We start from the raw sequence: 13,365 nt of genomic DNA on the forward strand, positions 1-13,365 counted from the left end.
AAAAAGCTAGAAAATAGTAAAAAATTATGTCATGCCAATGAAGGTCATTACAGTATGTACTTGTGACTAAAAACCACTTAAGGCAGTGTGGGTGCTACCTACAACAACAAGCTACTAAACTACAGCAACCAAGGCTATACAGGCAATGGCAAACTACCTAAGTACAGTGAACAAGCTGCTTAAGGCAGTGACTATGTATGTAACTAGTGGTTGCTGGGCTTAAGGCCCTTGTACAATGTGGGATGTGACAAGAGGTAATTGACCTGGGTGTTACCATGGTTGGTTGGCCTCCTTATATATTCTACAAGCTATCTAATTACAAATATACATGTGTGGGAAAAGAAGCTAACTATATGTAATAAGAACCCTGCTCTGCAGTTGGCCTTACTCATGCATATGTGTCACTGATGTGCCATGATGATGTCATAGGTGGAGGTGGCTATGTGTGCTGAGTAAGCACAGATGAGGATGTGGCTTGGTGCTTAGCATATGATATAAGCACCAAAGTCATGTGATTGAAAATATAGTCTGATTGCCTTTGTTTAAATTCAAGAAAATAGGAATAAATTCCCATGGTATATGTGTGTCTAGAACACTGCCCCCCCTCTAAGGGCCTTGGCAGCACCAAGGGCCTTCTTTTTCATTTTGTTTTTGTACTTTTTCAAAAATTCTTTGGCATTTTTGAGGTTTTCCCAGGGTTCCTGTTGTACACCACTGTAAGGTGGGTACTTGCTAATAGGGCAGGTGCTTAAGACTGTACTAATACAGACACTGCTTATGTAATCTCTACCTAAGGCTATACTACTAACGCTTAAGGCATTGTTGTACGCCACTGTAAGGTGGGTACTTGCTAGTGGGCGGGTGCTTAAGACTGTACTACTACAGACACTGCTTATCTAATCTATACTAAGGCTATACTAATAACACTTAAGGTGTCCTACTTGTAACTACTGTTGTTGGAGGGGGCTTAGCCCTGGAGGTGTGGTGAGCGCAGGTAAGGGGTTAACTTCTGAACTACTAGTGGCTGGCTACTTAGCTGGCTGGGGGGATCTCTCCTCAATGAATATGAGACAAGGTAAATCAACTTGGGGTTTCCAAGTGATTTTCCTGCTGTATATATAGACAAAGAGGCGCTATCTACATGGTCTGTGCGCGTGAGAAAAGAAGTACATAAATGAAATAAGAAGAGTGCTGCAGGCTGCGCAGAAGCGTGGATTTCTCCTAAGCGCCCTTGGCACAGCATCTTGGCGCGGCATCTTGGCATAATAAGTGCCAAGATCATGTGATTGAAAAACAATAGATATCAAGTTCGGAAAAAATACTAAAAATATCAGAAAAAACAGGCAAATCCAATGGTATGTGTGAAGAGGGTGTAACATTGCCCTCCCCTTAAAGGCTCTTGGCAGTGTCACAAGCCTTTCTGAGTCTTGCTTGGTTGAAGCTTTTGATCTCATTCTGGCTGTGCTCAAGTAGTTCTTCTGGTTCCCATGAGTTGTCTTCTGGGCCATATCCTTTCCATTTGATTAGGTAGAACCATTTCCCCTGTTGCCTTTTTGAGTCAATGATTTTTTCAACCTTGTATTCTTCTTCCCCTTCTATTGTTTCAGGAGGGGGTCTGTTTGGGAACGGCTGGCTTGGGGATTCATGGGTTTTGGACAGTAATCCCACATAGAAGACATTGTGGATTTTCATGGTTTCCAGGAGCTTCAGGCGGTACGCATGGCTAGAGATTTTTTCTATGACTTCAAAGGGGCCTAGTTGCTTGGGGTCTAGTTTGTTGGAATTGGTCCTAAGTACCACGTTCTTTCCATCTAACCAGACTTTTTTGCCAACTGAGTAATCAGGTACTGTTCCTTTCTCCCTAGTCATTTTCTCTTTACTCATTCTAAGGGCTGCTTTGGCTTCCTTCCATTCCTTGGCAAGAGTGTCTGCTACTTGATCTGCTTTGGGGACATTGGCCGGTACATTGGATGGGTTCATAACTGGGTTCCTTCCGTAAACCAGCTCAAAGGGGGACTTTCCAGTGGACGCATGTTTGGCATTGTTATACGTGTACTCCGCCAAAGGTAGCCATGTGGCCCAGTCTGAATGATCTGGAGCTACATACACTCAAAGGTAGAACTCAATGAATTGGTTCACCCTCTCTGTTTGGCCATCTGACTCTGTGTGGTAGGCTGAGGAAAATGATGGCTTGACACCCAATTGTTGGTAGAGGGCCCTCAGGAACTTACCTGTGAACGTGGTTCCTCTGTCTGAGATAGTTCTAACAGGTAATCCATGTAATTTCCACACATGGGTGATGAACAAATCTGCCAATCCCTTAGCGGTGACCTTCTTGGTTGTGGGGATAAAATGCCCAAACTTTGAGAATGAATCTATGACCACTAGTATGGCATTGTGACCTTGGGACTTGGGAAACCCAGTGATGAAATTGTATGAAATTGTGTGGAATGGGAATGGCAGGACTTCAAGGGGTTTCAAGGAAATTACTGGAGCATGGGCTTGTTGGTTGGATTGACAAGTGGGGCAACACTCCACCCATTCTTTGGTGGATGACTTCATGCCTGGCCACCAGTAGCTACAACTTAGGAGTTCAAGGGTTCTCTGCTGACCCGGATGGCCCGCTAGGGGAGAGTTGTGAAATTCCCTGAGCAGCCATTCTTTTAGGATTTCTGAGTCCAGGACTACTAGTTTTCCTTGATACCAAAGAAGGTCCTCTTCCCAATCATAATCTCTATACGCTTTCCGGATTGATGGAGGGGCGTTGTCTGCGTCTTCAGTTAGGAACTGGATAATGGGTTCAAGGGAAGGGTCCTCCCTCAGTTTATTGCAAACCTCTGTGACAATTTTGAGTTCTTCTTCTGACGTGTTGGCAAAGACTTCTGTTGGTAACATGACTTCTGGTTGTTGCAGTATGTCTGTGTAATCTGACCTCCTGGATAGTGCATCTGGTTTCCCTGATTGTTTCCTGGGGCAGGGGTAGATCTCAAAGTTGAAGTTGCTCAAGAAAATACACCAACAAGTGTGCCTTCAATTGAAGGTTTGCGCCTGCATCCAGTACTCCAGGTTCTGATGATCTGTGAATACCTGTATGGGTTTATCCATTGCCTCTAAGAAGATCCTCCATTCTTCCAATGCCTTGATGATGGCCAGAAGTTCTTTATTGTGGGTGTTGTAATTAGCTTTGGCTCCCAAGAATGACTTGGACATGTATGCAATTGGGTGTAGTCAATTGTCAGGACCCCTTTGACTAAGTATGGCTCCCATTGCTACTCCTGATGCATCTGTCTCTAGGTAATACAGTAGATTGGGATTGGAATGGATCAAGAATGGGCTTCTGGTGACAAGGGTTTTCAATTGCTGGAATGTGTCCTCTTCTGGATTACTGTTATAGAGTAGGGTTTTAGGGACTATGTAATTAAGTACAGAATATAGTAAAGTGATTAATAGATCAATTATCTATGGATATAAAAGGCAATAGACTAGCTATATAAGGGTAAATTAGGTTAGTAATCAGGGTGATCCCTACACTTAACAAGTAATCAAGCAATTACTGTAGATGCAGGTGGTTGGTTATGCTTATACCTATAGTATGAAAGTTAGTACTGAGTCTTATTTACCTACTGTACTTTATCTGGATTTGTTAGTAATTTATTTGACTGAGATTGCACTAAATTAAAGTGTATATGCCGCTTTCAAGGCCTTAAACTCTCCCAACTGACTTACTCAAGAGGTTCAGGGTTGCCCTGGAGCCTTTCCTAGCTACCCAGTATCTGTTGGGACCTTGCTAGAGGCTATATGCGCCAAGATGCCTTACAGGTTAAGTTCAGTGAGCTTAAGAGGCTAAGAAAGCAAAATAAGACACTCTAAACTAAGTAAAGTAGATCTAATAGATCTTCAAGTTCACACAAGGGGTAAGAATGGGATGAAAAGAAGATGTATTCAAAGAGTCTCCCTCAAGGGCTTTATATACCCCAGAGGGAGAACAAATAACTATATACATGATGTACAAAAGAGGAAGTTACATGAGAGGTACAGTCTGAGCTATTTGATACATAAAGACCAATTAGTCCCAATAAGTCCTAGTGGGATAGACCCAAGGCTATTTACAGAATGTTCTAGAGCATACATGACTAAATTACATTAGTGTGAATGCTAAAATAACCTTGAGGCAAGGTAGGATCTCATAGAAAAAGCTAGAAACTTAAATGGTTAGTATCTCCATCAGTTTGGCTCAGAATCAGACGATTCCTTTTTGAGAAGTGAGATGCCGGAGCCTCCGACCTATTGGTATTTGTCCGCATAGTAATATGCCCATTTCCCGCCGAGATATCGGCGTTGGCGCGCCCCGCCAACCTTTGGCGCTTATTTGCAATGACTAAGCGCCGGCGCTTGCATGCTTACTTGTACTTGTTCTATGGTCTGTAAGTACCGTTCCTACATATGAATGTATGATACAAAAAATGCTATAAATCATAGAAACAATAGTATAACCATTTTGCATGATTAAACATGTATATATGCAAGCGCAATGAGGAAATAAAGGATAAAAGGTCTCATAGCACTGCCAGTTTCCAAATATAGTAATGTTCATGCCCATATTTGGATAGAGCAAGTATTATTACTCCAGTTCGCACAATTTACTATTGGCAATTAGGGGCGCATATGTCTAAATTAGTCATTCCATAACAATTACACCATGACCAGGGAGTTTCCTTTTTGGTGAGGTTGTGGAGAGGACAAGCAACTGTGCTGAAGTTGGGGATGAAACTCCAAAGGTAATTGACAAATCCTAAAAAGGCTTGAACCTGTTTAACTGTCCTGGGTTGGGGCCACAAGGTGACTGCCTCAATCTTCTTCTGATCCATGGAAAATCCAGCAGGGGAGATAACTATGCCCAGGTAATCAACTGTTGTGACGTGGAAGTGGCATTTGGACAGTTTACAGAACAATTGATTCTTCATCAGACGTGATAAGACTTCCCTGATGTGGGTAGGATGGTCCTTAGGATCTTCTGAGAATATCAATAAATTGTCCAAGTAGATGACAATGGTGACGTCAATGAGATCACGGAACTGTCACGACTAAGCTTGGACCTATGATACAAGTAGGTTTAAAGTCCATGGCCCTATCACCAATGGACTATGAGAACAAGAGGGGCGACAAAGGCCCAGGGGGTATGATGTAGGGTAGAGGGCAACAAAGGCCTGGTGAGTGATGCTTAAGTAAAGTGCACTAGGCTCAACAAGGGAGCAGGGCAATGGGTAGGTAAGAACTTAGGTGAATTGACAAAGAGGTCAAGTCTTGCTGTTTAGCGGCGACTTGACCTGGCTTATATACATGGAGAAAGCCACATCAAAAACAACAGTACTAAATAGTGAGTCATTTACAATTTCACATCATATATCAAATATATCATGTGATCTTGATGAGTCATAAATATATACCAGAAAAGGAAACTATCTCGGAAAAAAGGTAGAAAATAGTATAAAATCATGTCATGCCAATGAAGTTCATGACATTACCCCCTCTTCAAGCTCCAACTGCATCAGGGTACTCCTTATGGAACTCTTCTTTTGCTTCCTTGGCATTGGCCACATTATCAATTGGCTCCCAGGAATTGCTTCCTTCATCATATCCTTTCCACTTAATCAGATACCAGAGTTTCCTTGTTTTACCACGTCCTTTCCATTTGCTATCCAGGATTTTTTCAACCTCATATTCCTCCTCTCCTTCTTTTGTGATAATGGGTGCAGGTTGGGGAGGGTCGCGTCCGTGAGGGTCAGGATGAAATTTAGTAAGAAGATTGATATGGAACACAGGGTGTATGCGCATGGTGTGGGGTAATTGAAGTTTGTATGCGTGTGATCCTATTCTTTTGATTACTAAGTAGGGTCCTAGTTTTTTATGGCTGAGTTTCATTGAGGGTCTGTCTGTGGATATGTTTTGATGACTCAGCCAGGCTTTGTCTCCTACTTGAATTTCATCTTTGTCTTTATGTCTTTGATCATAAAAGTACTTCATTCTTTCCTGGGATAATGATAGAGCTGCTTTGACTTCATCGTATCCTTTTTCCAGAAATTCTGCATGTTTGTCTGCGTTTGGAACTACCTTGTCTGATTTTTGACCAACCGAAAATCTTGGATTATAGCCATAACAAATTTGGAAAGGGGATTTGCCTGTGGAGGTTTGCTTTAAATTGTTTAAAGCAAATTCAGCCAATGGTAATAATGCTACCCAATCTGATTGGCAATGATTCCCAAACATTCGTATAAAGATCTCGGCTTCTCTTTGTATGCGTTCAGTCTGTCCATCTGTCTGGGGATGATACGCCGTGGAATATGTTGGCTTAATGTCCAGCCTTTTATAGAGATGACAAATGAATTTGGCGTTAAATGTGGGACCTCTATCTGAGACTGTGCTTTTGGGGAGGCCATGTAGCTTCCATATGTATGTGACAAATAGGTTGGCAATATCAATGGCAGACAATGTGGATTGGGTGGGGATGAAGTGGACCATTTTTGAGAATCAATCAATCACTGTCAGGATAGCATCAAAACCTTCTGAAACCGGTAGTCCCACAATCATATCATAAGCAATGTCTTCCCAGGGGCGTTCAGGAATTTGCAATGGTTTTAACAGGCCCACAGGTAATTGATTTGTTGGCTTGGACCTGATGCAGGTTTTGCAGTGGCTGACGTAAGAATTGACAAACTTTTTCAGCGATGGCCAGTAGTAACTCCTGGAGACAAGTTCTAATGTTCTAGCTTGTCCTGGATGTCCTGCCGCTAATGCATCGTGCCTAGATTCCAGGATGAGGTTCCTAATAGTGTCATCCTTTGGTACAAATATTTTTCCTTGAAACCATAGTAAACCTTCTCTCAACTCCCAGTCTAAGACCTTTTCCTTGTTCTGGAGTTTGTGTAGAATTTCCTTAAGGCAATCATCCTTGTAAATGGCCTCGCCAATTAGATCATTGATTTCCTGATCCGGAGTTATGGATGCAATAAAAAGTTCCGGTTTTAGGAGAACCTGGTTCTCTACCCCCCCTTCAAGGGGTACCAGATTGTAGCGTCTTGAGAGGATATCTGCCTTTTTGTTTTGTGCTCCTGGCCTGTAGATAATTTGGAAATTGTAGTCAACTAGGAAGTTGGCCCATCTAATTTGCCGTTTATTCAAAGATTGAGACGTGGAAAAGTACTCCAAGTTCTTATGATCCGTTAGAACTTGGACTGGCAATTCAGATCCTTCTAGCAAATGGCGCCATTCTTTAAATGCTCTAATGACCGCCAACAATTCCTTGTCAAAGATATCGTAATTTTTTTTGGCAGGGGATAAGGATTTGGACAGATAGGCTACTGGAGCCAATTTCCCTTCAGAGTTGCGTTGGGATAGTATGGCTCCTGTTGCATAGTCTGATGCGTTGCATTCCACATAGAATTGCCTTGTGGTATCCGGTTGTAGGAGCAATGGTGCTGACGTAAGACATTTTTTCAAACCCTCAAAAGACTGTTGTTCTGCCAAGTCCCATTTCCAAACACTATCTTTCTTGAGCAAGTTGTACAAGGGTTGTGCCATATTGCCAAAGTTGGGGATGAATCGTCTATAAAAGTTCACAAATCCTAAGAATTCCTGGACATTTTTGACATTCTTAGGTGTTGACCAATCCATTGCGTCTGTGACTTTAGACTGATCAACTTCTATGCCAGACTCTGATATGATGAACCCTAGGTAATCAATTTTTTTGACGTGGAAATGGCATTTTTTGATGTTGCAGAAGAGATCATTGTCCTGTAGCCTCTTTAGTACTTCGCGCACATGGGCCTTGTGATCTCTTTCATTTGAGGAGAATACTAAAATGTTGTCCAGGTAGATAATGACATAGACATCCAAAAGGTCTCGGAATATTTCATTCATCATGTCTTGAAAAACCGCCGGTGCATTTGTTAACCCAAAAGGCATGACCAAGTACTCAAATAATCCGTATTTTGTCTTGAAGGCTGTTTTCCATTTGTCACCTTCTTTGATTTGGACTAAATTGTACCCTGCTTTAAGATCGAATTTACTAAAGATCTTGGCGCCTTGTAACTTCTCAATAAGATTCTGTGGCAAAGGTAAAGGGTACACATTCTTCTTGGTCATGCTATTTAAGCGCCGGTAGTCCACACACATGCGTAACTTTCCATTCTTTTTCTTGACAAATAAGATTGGAGAAGCCATAGGAGACTTTGAGGGTTGAATCAATCTGGCCTTGAGTTGCTTTTCAATAGTTTCCTTGAGTTCTGCATCCTCCCTTGGACCTAGGCTATAAATGGGGCCATGTTGGGGTTTTGCGTCAGGGAGCAACTTGATAGCAATATCATAAGGTCAATGGGGCGGTAATTTGGATGATTCCTCTTCTGAAAAGACTTTAGAGAATTCTTGGTAGGGAGTGGGGATTTCTTCTACTGCTTTGAGTTCTAAAACAGCAGGTGCGGGTAGACAATTATTGGAACAGTATAATGAATTAAAGACAAGTGTATGTTTTTCCCATGATATTTGGGGGTTATGCTTTTTTAGCCATGACATTCCTAAAACTAACTGATGGTTGCCAATGTTTGAAATATGGCATTCTAGTTCTTTGGTATGGTTACCAATAGTGCATTTGAAACAAGTGAAATGAGTGATTTGGCCGGAATCAATTTCTCGGCCATCAATAACGCGGAGTTTTTTAGGAATTGGATGAAGGTAGGTGGGAAGTCGATAGGTTTCTACCAAAAGAGGGTGTATGAAGCACAACGTAGCTCCAGAATCAATCATGGCTTTTCCTTGAAAGGGTTTAGCCAAAAAGCTGGATTTTTGGGTTTTAGGAGATTCACACGGATTTGCAATAAACAACGCATATATTTGAGAGGAATTACATAATGAGAATATTTCAAGATTATCGTTTACATGGTGCAAATCCGCGAGCATACAGCCAAGTGCCTTACTCCTTAGTCGGCCTTGGCTTTTCCTTTTCCCAACTCCTCTTCATCAGAGACAACTTCGATTCAATTTTCTTCTTTAGGCCTTTCCCAAGACCATTCAACATTAGCCACATGTCCAGACATGGGCTTAGAGGGGCAATTGCGTGCAAAGTGGCCTTTACCGCCGCATACATGACAGGTGAGATTTGCAAAGCCCCTTCCATCAAGGTCCATGGGGCCTGGGCCCTTAGAATTTGAAGCTAAAACAGGGACAGGGGCAATAATAGGCTTTACTGGGGCAGCGGCAGCAGGGCGCTCATCCTTTTTTAAAGATGGGAAGGGAATCATAGTATCCTTTGTTTCCCCATTCCATCTAACATTTGGCATGTTGCCGGAGGTTGTTTGAACAATGGAAGTGATAGCGCCTTTCTTGGCGCGATGAGTGGTGGGATCAATCATGTAAACATTGTCCCCAACATTAAGACAAGTACAAATGGGAGTGGGGTTGGAAGTGGAAGTGGGGGTAGCAGAGGAAGGGGCGCAAATAGTGGAGACCGACGGATTGGACAGGCGAGTGGATTTGATATGATTTGCAATCTCTTCTGCCTTATCATAAACTTGTTGAGCTGTGGCGTGACGCCATTGGAACATGGTGGAGAGCATGATGTCCTTGATGTCATTTTTGAGGCCATCGTAGTATTTGTCACGCAAGGTTTCATTGCTATAGCCCAAGGATACAGAGTATTGTTGGAATTCTCAAGTGTATTCTTGTACTGAAGCCTTCTGTCGCAAATTGTTCCATTTTTGGCGATATTTTTCATCACAATTGGTGTCCACATAATGTTTGGTGAATTTGGCCCAAAATACATCAATATCTTCTAATAAGGGGACCGCTTCACCCCTAAATACCTTCCTTTCTTATATGGGCAAACCCAGTCTTCAGCCGCTCCCTCAAAGTATGATGTAACCCATAAAAATTTTTCTTCATGGGATTGGTTGGCCCCTTTTGCCCTTATATAAGCCTGACAGGTGATAATGAAATTTAGGGCGTCTTCCTTTTTGCCACCAAATTTGTTTGGTTTAGCAAATTTTAGATCGGAGGAAGATGTTGCGGGGGCAGGAGGGATGTTTGTGGCTGTACTGGTGCCAGCAGGCGGAGGTGGGGGAGGAGGGCCTGTAGATCGAGAGGGAGATAGATGGATAAGCTGATCTTGCACAGCCTGAATAGAAGTAGCGGCTCCTTGGATTTGGGTTGAGTAGAAGATATGTTGATTTCGTGATTGGTCTCAATGTTCTTCGAGTTCAGCCCTTAGTAACGCTATTTGATCATGTTGCGCTTCATAAGCGCCTTGTAATTGCAAGAACTCTTTTTTTAGAACAATCATATTTTGGGCAACCATGTTTAATAATTCACAATCAGACATATGTTCAAAAGACATGGGGGAATATACATGTGGCGGCACAGCCGCAGGAGCAGGAGTATGTGTTTGAGAAGAAGGGGCAGACCACCCCAATTGGATTTGAGAGGGAGTCAAATCAGTCTCTCCCATCTCGCCCAAACCAGGCATTGTCATGTGAGACTGCAAAAAACTCATATTCCTCGTAATAATGGATTCTCCCTTTTCCGTCTTGGGTGATGTCTTGGATGGAACAATGGAAATTGTCCAATTCTAATTTTTTCTCAACTAATAATCTATCTTTTTCCTTGATAAGCCTTTCTTGCTCTTCAATAGTGAGAGCTAAGTCGCAATTGTGGGCTTCAAGGTTAGAGATAAGATTTTTTTGTTCTTGAAGATCAGCCTTGTAGATGTTGTTGAGGCGCTCAGCAAAGGATTTGTGACGCTTGATATGGGCAATGGTTTGGAGTAGCCCGGGTTCTTCAATGCAAGCAATATGTTCTTTGAGATTGTTGATACGACCCACTAATATATGGTCAATATCGTTGAGAGTTTTTTCAAGATAGAGATAACGGGTGACAACGGAATAGGGCCAAAAGATGGCAAAAAGGATAAGGTCTAGAAAATCAAACACTAGAGTGCGTTCCCAATACAAATTGGTACTCAATCAGATAGATAAAACGGTTTTATAGCGCTAAACTACTAACTGTTTGCTTTCCTACTAGCGTTAGACTATCCTTATACTAATATCAACAGCTGTGTACGAGCGTGATGATTAGTCAGGTTTTTAGTAAGCGGAAGGTTGGCTGACTAACAGCATATGGCTAAGGGTGCGGACACCTTGGTATGCAGACGATTGCTGGCAAAGGGCTATCCCGCAACCGTACTGGTACTCGTATTCCTGTCTTTGATTATGACACAGGGGCTACAATGTGATACCGTTTTGGGTTTTGGTGCTTATCTAAGCGCAGTTCTTGTTTGTTGACAAGAGTACGAGTAAGAAAGACTTGACCTAGTGTCACGACTAAGCTCGGACCTATGATACAAGTAGGTTTAAAGTCCGTGGCCCTATCACCAATGGACTATGAGAACAAGAGGGGCGACAAAGGCCCAGGGGGTATGATGTAGGGTAGAGGGCAACAAAGGCCTGGTGAGTGATGCTTAAGTAAAGTGCACTAGGCTCAACAAGGGAGCAGGGCAATGGGTAGGTAAGAACTTAGGTGAATTGACAAAGAGGTCAAGTCTTGCTGTTTAGCGGCGACTTGACCTGGCTTATATACATGGAGAAAGCCACATCAAAAACAACAGTACTAAATAGTGAGTCATTTACAATTTCACATCATATATCAAATATCATGTGATCTTGATGAGTCATAAATATATACCAGAAAAGGAAACTATCTCGGAAAAAAGGTAGAAAATAGTATAAAATCATGTCATGCCAATGAAGGTCATGACAGGAACAGGTCATTCATAAAGTGTTGGAAGGCTGCAGGGGCATTTGTCAGGCCAAAGGGCATTACTAGGTATTTGAACAACCCATGTTTGGTCCTAAAAGCAGTCTTCCATTTGTCACCTTCCTTAATCTGGATGTTATTGTAACCCCAACGTAAATCCAGTTTAGTGAACATTTTTGCGCGCCTGATTTTAGCCATTAGGTCATCCTGCCTTGGTAATGGGTAGACATTTTTGTGTGTGACGTTGTTGAGCTTTCTGTAGTCCACCACAAGCCGTAAGGAACCATCTGCCTTTTTTACAAACATTACTGGGGCACCTGCTGACAAAGTACTGGGGCAAATCTTGCCTGTTTGTCCTAGATGTCTGTTGGGACGTCAAGGGCACAGGTGCTTGTGGCCATGTATCTAATACAAAGTACTGCTTAAGGCGGTGGAGTTCTAACCTACAACAACAAGCTAACTAACTACAATGACCACATGCTGTAAGGCGGCGGCGAGCTACGTATGTACAGTGAGAACAACACTTAAGGCGTGTGACTAAGTAATTACTGGGCTGTATGGCCCTTGTACAGTGTGGAGATATGACAAGAGGTAATCAACCTGGGTGTTACCATGGTTGGTTGGCCTCCTTATATATTACAAGGGTGGACTAATTACAAATACATGATATGCAATACTGTATCAAATAAGAACCCTGCTCCGCAGTTAGTCTTACTCATGCATACGTGTCACTGACGTGTCATGGTGATGTCATAGGTGGAGGTGGCTATGTGTGCTGAGTAAGCGCGGATGGGGACGTGGCTTGGCGCTTTAGCGTATGATATAAGCGCCAGGGTCACGTGATCAAAAATGTTGTCCAATTGCCTTTGTTTAAAATTGAGAAAATGGGAATAAATTCCCTGGTATTGAGTGTGTCTACAACACTGTTGCTAGTTTCTTGTCAATGTGTTGTTTCAGTGCCTTGGACTCCGCATCTGTCATGCTGTAAATTGGTCCAGGGGAGAGCTTGGCATCCAGGGTGAGGTCAATTGCAATGTTGTACTCCCTATGTGGGGGGAGCACCTTGAACTCTTCCTCCCCAAATACTTTGGCAAATTCATGGTATTGTGTGGGAAGGTCTGCCAACAGATTGGGGTCTGCTTCTTCCTCTGAGGCTATTTGTACTTGGTCAGGGAAAGTAATGGTACCTAGGGACCAATCAATGAGGGGTGACTCCTGAGTCAGCCAAGTCATGCCTAGGATGGCAGGGGTGTTCCCTATGGGGCATACAAGGAAAGGAATGGAGTGTGGGTGGCTGTTGGCCAAAACTGCAAGTTGGACCTGGTGCCAAATGCAGCCAGTCTGGGATATAGTACTGTCTAACATTCTCACTACTTGTGGATTTTCAAGTAGGGTTTTTGGGATTTTTAGCTTTTTGACTAAGGCCAGGGATATAAAGTTGGAGGTAGCGCCTGAGTCAATGAGGGTTTTGATAGGGTCTGTTGGAAAATCACACAGTGTTATGTCTAAGAATAGGAGTGGTTTCTTGTTTGAGTCCATAGCAATATTTACAAACTCCAAGACAGA

The 13,365-nt window shown here is 42.7% G+C and overlaps 5 protein-coding genes across 5 annotated transcripts; all 5 read right to left on the reverse strand.

Moving 5' to 3' along the window:
- Positions 1 to 1,389: 1,389 nt before the first annotated feature.
- RhiXN_06212 (Retrotransposable element Tf2 protein) lies at positions 1,390 to 3,210 on the reverse strand (the record flags this gene model as incomplete). The annotated part of the gene is made up of 3 exons (XM_043326028.1): positions 1,390 to 2,099; positions 2,232 to 3,001; positions 3,062 to 3,210. The coding sequence occupies 3 exons, from the start codon at positions 3,208 to 3,210 to the stop codon at positions 1,390 to 1,392; spliced, it is 1,629 nt and encodes a 542-aa protein (XP_043181460.1).
- Positions 3,211 to 5,532: 2,322 nt separating this feature from the next.
- RhiXN_06213 (Retrotransposable element Tf2 protein) lies at positions 5,533 to 5,835 on the reverse strand (the record flags this gene model as incomplete). Its single annotated transcript, XM_043326029.1, has 1 exon — positions 5,533 to 5,835. One exon carries the CDS (start codon positions 5,833 to 5,835, stop codon positions 5,533 to 5,535), a length of 303 nt encoding a protein of 100 aa, XP_043181461.1.
- A 693-nt stretch (positions 5,836 to 6,528) lies between these two features.
- RhiXN_06214 (Retrotransposable element Tf2 protein) lies at positions 6,529 to 10,519 on the reverse strand (the record flags this gene model as incomplete). Its single annotated transcript, XM_043326030.1, has 5 exons — positions 6,529 to 8,346; positions 9,138 to 9,666; positions 9,720 to 9,823; positions 9,878 to 10,230; positions 10,360 to 10,519. 5 exons carry the CDS (start codon positions 10,517 to 10,519, stop codon positions 6,529 to 6,531), a joined length of 2,964 nt encoding a protein of 987 aa, XP_043181462.1.
- A 1,274-nt stretch (positions 10,520 to 11,793) lies between these two features.
- Positions 11,794 to 12,105, reverse strand: RhiXN_06215 (Reverse transcriptase (RNA-dependent DNA polymerase); the record flags this gene model as incomplete). Its single annotated transcript, XM_043326031.1, has 1 exon — positions 11,794 to 12,105. One exon carries the CDS (start codon positions 12,103 to 12,105, stop codon positions 11,794 to 11,796), a length of 312 nt encoding a protein of 103 aa, XP_043181463.1.
- Positions 12,106 to 12,714: 609 nt separating this feature from the next.
- RhiXN_06216 (Transposon Ty3-G Gag-Pol polyprotein) lies at positions 12,715 to 13,338 on the reverse strand (the record flags this gene model as incomplete). The annotated part of the gene is made up of 1 exon (XM_043326032.1): positions 12,715 to 13,338. The coding sequence occupies one exon, from the start codon at positions 13,336 to 13,338 to the stop codon at positions 12,715 to 12,717; it is 624 nt and encodes a 207-aa protein (XP_043181464.1).
- Between the last annotated feature and the right edge of the window lie 27 nt (positions 13,339 to 13,365).

Source organism: Rhizoctonia solani, chromosome 7 (genome assembly GCF_016906535.1).
Source record: "Rhizoctonia solani chromosome 7, complete sequence".
NCBI classification, from domain to species: Eukaryota; Fungi; Basidiomycota; class Agaricomycetes; order Cantharellales; family Ceratobasidiaceae; genus Rhizoctonia; species Rhizoctonia solani.